The sequence below is a fragment of the Haliotis rufescens genome, unplaced genomic scaffold (assembly GCF_023055435.1).
Source record: "Haliotis rufescens isolate VD_foot unplaced genomic scaffold, xgHalRufe1.0.p SCAF_13, whole genome shotgun sequence".
Taxonomy (NCBI): Eukaryota; Metazoa; Mollusca; class Gastropoda; order Lepetellida; family Haliotidae; genus Haliotis; species Haliotis rufescens.
Genome location: NW_025963813.1, coordinates 13,683,457 through 13,691,555, shown reverse-complemented (window position 1 = coordinate 13,691,555; position 8,099 = coordinate 13,683,457). Strand labels below are relative to the sequence as shown.

Here is an 8,099-nt window from a genome sequence, read left to right as displayed (position 1 = left end):
TCTGAAAGTTCCAAGTAAGCACGACCAAGTACAACTGAAAGCTGAGGCAACAAACACATCTGATTTTGATAGAAAATGTGGGAGTGGCGGGTGGTCCTGATAGAGCAGGACACGCTTACCCATTTCGCAAACACCTGGGCCCGCTTGCACAAAGCGATCTTAGCGCTACAACTATTGTAAGCCAATGTTAAAGAATGGGAGTTACGACCATCTTAGCGCTAAGATCGCTTTGTGCATGGGGGCCCTGGTGTCATCACATTTTTTCAATGATTAATTCATATAAAAATCATACGCGAAAAGGTGAGCGTATCCTGTTCCACCGTTGGCACCCGTCTCCTTAAAAAAACACCGGAACATATGGTTGCAAATAAAGTTATAACATATCATGACATGATAACAAACATTTGGAAGTAGACAATAGCATACTGTAAGATTCGAGTAAGATAGAAGCTTAAACAACATAAATATTCTATATTAAATACCACGAAAACAAGAGTTTGCCACTAACGTGGCTATATCCCCCGCCCCTGTTGCAGAATTTATGACATAATTAAATCTAAACAAACCCTAACTAACCTTTTTTAATCGGGGTGGAACTTGTCATGGAAATTGTAAAAAAAGAAGAGTTTGGAACCTAAGTCCATTTTGTTGCATGGAGGCGTAAAAAATAATTTTTTATAAAATTTCTAAATGGCAAAAGGCACCAGTTCAGCATGTACCTGACAAACCTGCAAAGTTTCATGAAAAAAATATTGAACGGCTTAGGAGTTATGCTCCGGAAACGAACAGCACCCTTATAGAACCTAAGTCCAACTTGTTGCCATGGAAACGTAAAAAAATATAAATTTATAAAATTCCTAAATAGCAAAAGGGACCAGTTCAGTATGTGCCTAGTAGACATGCAAAGTTTTGTAAGAAAGTATTTAATGGTTTTTGAGTTACGCTCCGGAAACGAACAGCACCCTTATAGAACCTAAGTGCAACTTAGTACCCCTTATAACGTCTTTCGGAGCCAACAAATGAGAACTTTATGGATAACACCTTTTGGTTTAAGACATACCCCTTCTCCAGTCGGTTGAGGTTGTTGATGGTATTGACTGCCACGTCTTGATGTAGACGTCTTACTAACTGTTTGCTTGGCATTCTGGAGTGAGTGAGTGAGTTTGATTTTACGCCGCTTTTAGCAATATTCCAGCAATATCACGGCGGGGGACACCAGAAATGGGCTTCACACATTGTACCCATGTCGGGAATCGAACCCGGGTCTTCGGCGTAACGAGCGAACGCTTTAACCACTAGGCTACCCGACCGCCCCTGGCATTCTGGAAGTTGGTTAGTAATATAAATAAGAGAACGTACAATTCTGCAAAAAAATAGAAGCTGTTGTCCATAATGTTGTATATAATACTGTTATAGATCCCAAATATCTACATGTATTTGTTTATAGAATCACAAAAGAATTCCAACATTCAAGCTGTAGGAACAGCAATTGTAACCAGAGAACAAAGTTGGAAACACAACAAGAGAAGCCAACAGTTAATTAAAGTTCCACCTTTGTTATCCTGTTACTTTTGTTGTTCTTACATGTTCATATATATGTTATCTGCTTCATGGCATTCACTCACCTGATGAAGCAGTAAGCTTATACTCCGAAACGTTGTGTTCCATAAATTCTCTTCCTCGTATTGTTACACTCAATACAAAGCTTTTCATAAACGTGAATGACGAAAAACAAACATATATGATCTTCACATAGCATGTTATTATTGAGTTACAGTACCAGTATACTGCTTCTTTTGTTATGATTGAATTACAGTACACGTAGGATGAGTTCCGGTACAATTATAGTGAGTGAGTGAGTGAGTTGGTTTGGGTTCAACGCCGCTTTGAACAGTATTCCAGTTATATCACCACGAGTCAGCTTGATTTGGGAGGAATGCGGAAGTGATGCAGGTCTCGGACGTTTTCCACTTTGGTGAAACCCATGAACACGGGTATGGGGATGACAAACCTAGAAACGTAATCGGGGCGAACCAGGATTCGAACCCAGAACCATAGGTTTCCGGCGTGCCCATTTCTGCACGGCGAATCGCGGGACTTAGACGACAGGTCAAACCTCTGCTCCCAGTCCAACTACACCACGCATTGTGTCATATGAATTACATCACACTTATACCAATACGATTTATCCAGAAGGAGGTCTAACAAAGGATTTTTACACATTTCTTGTACTAATTTGTAAATGCCTGTATCACTTAAAAAGTTGTGCAAAACACCACGAGTAAACAAGATCATTTGACGTGATTTGACATCACATATGCATCTAACCAAAGGGTACTTGCATATCGAATATGTATCATTGTATAAGCAATGACATCGTTCTGTGCTAAGGTTGTGGTATTGCTGCACATCAGCTTGGCGTTATGTGCAACACTGCTGCTAAACAGGTATTCCAAAAACATAAACTATCACGTATATTATCACATTATCTTCAGTCTTGTCTTGACTGTATTTCAAACGCAGGATGCAGATAGTTCATCTTCTACTGAGTTTTGCACTGGGCCATCGGGGAATCGTCGTCGTCGTCGTCATCAGCTTTAGAAAGAAAATGTAATCATCATTGCCAGTACCTCTTTATGCTCTGGATATTACTATTATTATTTCTACTCTGTGCATTTCTTTCTGTGCTTTGTGTATTACTATGTATGCTGTGTGTATTACTGTATTTCCGTGCTTTGTGTATTACTCTTTGTACTATGTGTATTATTCTTTTGCTGTGTGTATTACTCTGTATGCTGTGTATTACTCCTTGTGCTGTGTGTTTTACTATGTGTGCTGTGTGTATTACTGTGTGTATTACTGTATGCCGTGTGTATTACTCTTTGTGCTGTGAGTATTACTGTGTGTTGTGTGTATTACTCTGTTTGCTGTGTGTATTACTCTGTATGCTGTGTATTACGTCTTGTGCTGTGAGTTTTACTGTGTGTGCTGTGTGTATTACTGTGTGCTGTGTGTATTACTGTGTGCGGTGTGTATTACTCTTTGTGCTGTGAGTACTAAAGTGTGCTGTGAGTTTTACTGTGTGTTGTGTGTATTACTCTGTGTGCTGTGTGTATTTCTTTTTGTGCTGTGTGTATTACTCTGTGTGCTGTATGTATTACTCTGTGTGCTGTGTGTATTACTCTGGGTGCTATGTGTATTACTCTGTGTGCTATGTGTATTACTCTGTGTGTTGTGTGTATTACTGTGTGCTGTGTGTAATACTCTGTGCTGTGTGTATAAATGTGTACTGTGTGGATTTCTTTCTGTACTTTGTGTATTACTCTGTATGCTGTGTGTATTACTGTATTTCTGTGCTTTGTGTATTACTCTTTGTACTATGTGTATTATTCTTTTGCTGTGTGTATTACTCTGTATGCTGTGTATTAATCCTTGTGCTGTGAGTTTTACTGTGTGCTGTGTGTATTACTGTGTGCTCTGTGTATTAATGTGTGTTGTGTGTATTACTGTGTGATCTGTGTATTACTGTGTGCTGTGTGTATTACTCTGTGCTGTGTGTATAAATGTGTACTGTGTGGATTTCTTTCTGTTCTTTGTGTATTACTCTGTATGCTGTGTGTATTACTGTATTTCTGTGCTTTGTGTATTACTCTTTGTACTATGTGTATTATTCTTTCGCTGTGTGTATTACTCTGTATTCTGTGTATTACTCCTTGTGTTGTGAGTTTTACTATGTGTGCCGTGTGTATTACTCCTTGTGCTGTGTGTTTTACTATGTGTGCTGTGTGTATTACTGTGTGTATTACTGTATGCCGTGTGTATTACTCTTTGTGCTGTGAGTATTACTGTGTGTTGTGTGTATTACTCTGTTTGCTGTGTGTATTACTCTGTATGCTGTGTATTACGTCTTGTGCTGTGAGTTTTACTGTGTGTGCTGTGTGTATTACTGTGTGCTGTGTGTATTACTGTGTGCGGTGTGTATTACTCCTTGTGCTGTGAGTACTAAAGTGTGCTGTGAGTTTTACTGTGTGTTGTGTGTATTACTCTGTGTGCTGTGTGTATTTCTTTTTGTGCTGTGTGTATTACTCTGTGTGCTGTGTGTATTACTCTGTGTGCTGTGTGTATTACTCTGTGTGCTATGTGTATTACTCTGTGTGTTGTGTGTATTACTGTGTGCTGTGTGTAATACTCTGTGCTGTGTGTATAAATGTGTACTGTGTGGATTTCTTTCTGTACTTTGTGTATTACTCTGTATGCTGTGTGTATTACTGTATTTCTGTGCTTTGTGTATTACTCTTTGTACTATGTGTATTATTCTTTTGCTGTGTGTATTACTCTGTATGCTGTGTATTAATCCTTGTGCTGTGAGTTTTACTGTGTGCTGTGTGTATTACTGTGTGCTCTGTGTATTAATGTGTGTTGTGTGTATTACTGTGTGATCTGTGTATTACTGTGTGCTGTGTGTATTACTCTGTGCTGTGTGTATAAATGTGTACTGTGTGGATTTCTTTCTGTTCTTTGTGTATTACTCTGTATGCTGTGTGTATTACTGTATTTCTGTGCTTTGTGTATTACTCTTTGTACTATGTGTATTATTCTTTCGCTGTGTGTATTACTCTGTATTCTGTGTATTACTCCTTGTGTTGTGAGTTTTACTGTGTGCTGTGTGTATTACTGTGTGTATTACTGTATGCCGTGTGTATTACTCTTTGTGCTGTGAGTATTACTGTGTGTTGTGTGTATTACTCTGTTTGCTGTGTGTATTACTCTTTGTGCTGTGAGTATTACTGTGTGTTGTGTGTATTACTCTGTTTGCTGTGTGTATTACTCTTTGTGCTGTGTGTATTACGGTGTGCTGTGAGTATAACTGTGTACTGTGTGCATTACTCTGTGCTGTGGGCATTACTCTGTGTACTGTGTGTATTACTCTGTGTGCTGTGAGTATTACTCTGTGTACTGTGTGCATTACTCTGTGTGCTGTGAGTATTACTCTGTGTACTGTGTGCATTACTCTGTGTGCTGTGAGTATTACTCTGTGTACTGTGTGCATTACTCTGTGTGCTGTGAGTATTACTCTGTGTACTGTGTGCATTACTCTGTGTGCTGTGAGTATTACTCTGTGTGCTGTGTGTATTACGGTGTGCTGTGAGTATAACTGTGTACTGTGTGCATTACTCTGTGCTGTGGGCATTACTCTGTGTACTGTGTGCATTACTCTGTGTGCTGTGAGTATTACTCTGTGTACTGTGTGCATTACTCTGTGTGCTGTGAGTATTACTCTGTGTACTGTGTGCATTACTCTGTGTGCTGTGAGTATTACTCTGTGTACTGTGTGCATTACTCTGTGTGCTGTGAGTATTACTCTGTGTACTGTGTGCATTACTCTGTGTGCTGTGAGTATTACTCTGTGTACTGTGTGCATTACTCTGTGTGCTGTGAGTATTACTCTGTGTGCTGTGTGTATTACGGTGTGCTGTGAGTATAACTGTGTACTGTGTGCATTACTCTGTGTGCTGTGAGTATCACTCTGTGTACTGTGTGTATTACTGTGTGCTGTGAGTATAACTGTGTACTGTGTGCATTACTCTGTGCTGTGGGCATTACTCTGTGTGCTGTGTGTATTACTGTGTGCTGTGAGTATTACTGTGTGCTCTGAGTATAACTGTGTACTGTGTGCATTAGTCTGTGCTGTGAGTATTACTCTGTGTATGATGTGTATTACTCTGTGCTGTGAGTATAACTGTGTGTTGTGTGCATTACTCTGTGCTGTGAGTATTACTCTGTGTGCTGTGTGTATTACTGTGTGCTGTGAGTATAACTGTGTACTGTGTGCATTACTCTGTGCTGTGAGTATTACTCTGTGCTGTGAGTATAACTGTGTGCTGTGTGTATTACTCTGTGTGCTGTGTGTATTACTGTTTGTGTTCTGTGTATTACTGTTTGTGTTCTGTGTATACTGTTTGTGTTCTGCGTATTACTCTGTGTGTTCTGCGTATTACTGTTTGTGTTCTGCGTATTACTGTTTGTGTTCTGCGTATTACTCTGTGTGTTCTGCGTATTACTGTTTGTGTTCTGCGTATTACTGTTTGTGTTCTGCGTATTACTGTTTGTGTTCTGCGTATTACTCTTTGTGCACGCGTATGACGTCTTTCCTGCAAATAATGTTTATCATTCTACCTAAATAGTCATATTGGTCACATTTTCTGTCTTCTCTTCTCATGTCTATTGTTTCCCGTTCCGAGTGTATCACTATTTCTTTCCTGTGTATCACTGTATATTCTGATGTGTTAACCATTCGGTCCCGTGCGTCACAACGACAACCTACCGTTTGCGCCTCTCCGTGCATGCACTTGCGCGTCACATAACGGACACTTTTTGAAGCTGGGAGCGCACGCCCTGCACATAACTTTGTGTCCACATGGGATGAACGCTGCATCTGCTACCTTCTCAAAGCACTTATTGCACGGCGTGACGTATTTAGACCGGCTTCTTCTTTCTGGAGCTTGTGGTCTAGATTGATTTTCCGAGGGGACATCAGAATTCAGAGATCCTTGACTGAAATAAATGAACAATAAAGAACAATATGTAATATTCCTATTGATCATCCTTCTGTACGGTGGACGCAAATACATTCGAACTTTCTGCTCAAGGTTTCCCTTAGTGTACATCTGAAGGACCGTTAACGGATGGGTGGACGGCTGTGGCGGCTTACGAAGGTGATTTCGACTCGTTACAGTGAGTGAGTGAGTTTGGTTTAACACCGCTTTTAACAGTTTTCCAGTTATATCGCGGCGTGTCAGCTTAATGTGGGAGGAAAGCCCGAAGTGATGCAGGTCTCAGACGTTTACCGCTTCGGTGAAACCCACGAGCACGGGTATGGTGCTGACAAACCTAGAAACATAATCGGGGCGAACCCACAATCATAGGCTTCTGGCGTGCCCAAGGGACGCAACTCTTAGCGCCTTAGACGACTGGGCCACCCGTGCCCCCGCTACAAATGAGACAAACACTCAGTTCACACATGACCCTCATCACAACATCTATTTTGGAAATGTGCTTTGACTCTGTAACTACTTGTGGTGTGTTGAAAGTCACGTTTAAGTTAGACTCTACCACTACAAACAATATAAGGTATGCATATTATATAATGATCCGTATACTGCGCTAATATCCCCCGGGAATTTAAATAACATTTAGTTGGTATGAAGACAATTGTAATTTGTTTTTTATTTTCTTTGATCTTAATATGGCATCAACTGATCATGACTGATAACAACGAGGAGTCATAAGTCGTTGTGCCTCTTCTGAGTCTTAAACGGAATAAAGTTTTTGTCTCAACACTGGTCTTGTTCTGCAAAAAAGATTTTTCCATGTCTCGGGTCAAAAATAACTATTATTGTTGGAGAGATTAAAACAAAAAATGCATTAAAGAGGTTTAGGTGATCCTTGCACAGCCAGGGTTGTTAGGCTCGTCATCAGCTCATGGCTCTTCTCCCAGCAAGCGCTGCCTAGTCGAACCCGCCAAGAAATTATTATTATCATTTAAAATTATTTTTTAATCTTCATTTTATTTCGTTAGGGAGTACACAAACAACAACTTTATAGAATAACGTTCACATAAACCTTAGATACATACAAGTTACAAGGCATATATGTGGATAATAACAAACAAGTATTATAATTCTGGTATCTTGGTTTGGCCTCAAATGATGAGTCTTCGGGACTTTTTTCTTTTATTTGACACTAAATAAACCTAAGCAATCGAAGCTAAATCAGTCCATTGTCCCATTCCGACTGTAACATGTGTTTATGAATAACTAATAGGGGAGCGTATACTGCCTCACATGTGGCACCATCAGTAACACACCCTCACAAACACATGCAAAGGCAAGTGAATTATTCACCTATTAGAAGACCACGGGAACATATGGTACGAGTCAAAATACTGAATTGCACCGGACATCATTTTGGTCACCGACGCGTCAAATTTGGAAATCACATGTCTACCATACAACTTTCTGAACGTTCTACCAAAGCCACGAACACTTGATCATGCTTATTTGCGTGGCACTATAAGTCTCCGTATTCTGGTTGAAGAA

General features: G+C 40.0%; 1 protein-coding gene across 1 annotated transcript in view; it reads right to left on the bottom strand.

Annotated features, from left to right (window-relative positions):
- Positions 1 to 1,747: 1,747 nt before the first annotated feature.
- LOC124111189 (E3 ubiquitin-protein ligase MIB2-like) overlaps positions 1,748 to 8,099 on the bottom strand; it is a 35,505-nt gene continuing 29,153 nt past the window's right edge. The window contains exons 20-21 of the mRNA XM_046470802.2: positions 6,326 to 6,555; positions 1,748 to 2,595 (exon numbers count right to left, since the gene is read on the bottom strand). Of these exons, the coding sequence (XP_046326758.2) occupies positions 2,543 to 2,595; positions 6,326 to 6,555 (283 nt within the window). The 3' untranslated portion in view covers positions 1,748 to 2,542. The remainder of the gene's footprint in view (positions 2,596 to 6,325; positions 6,556 to 8,099) is intronic.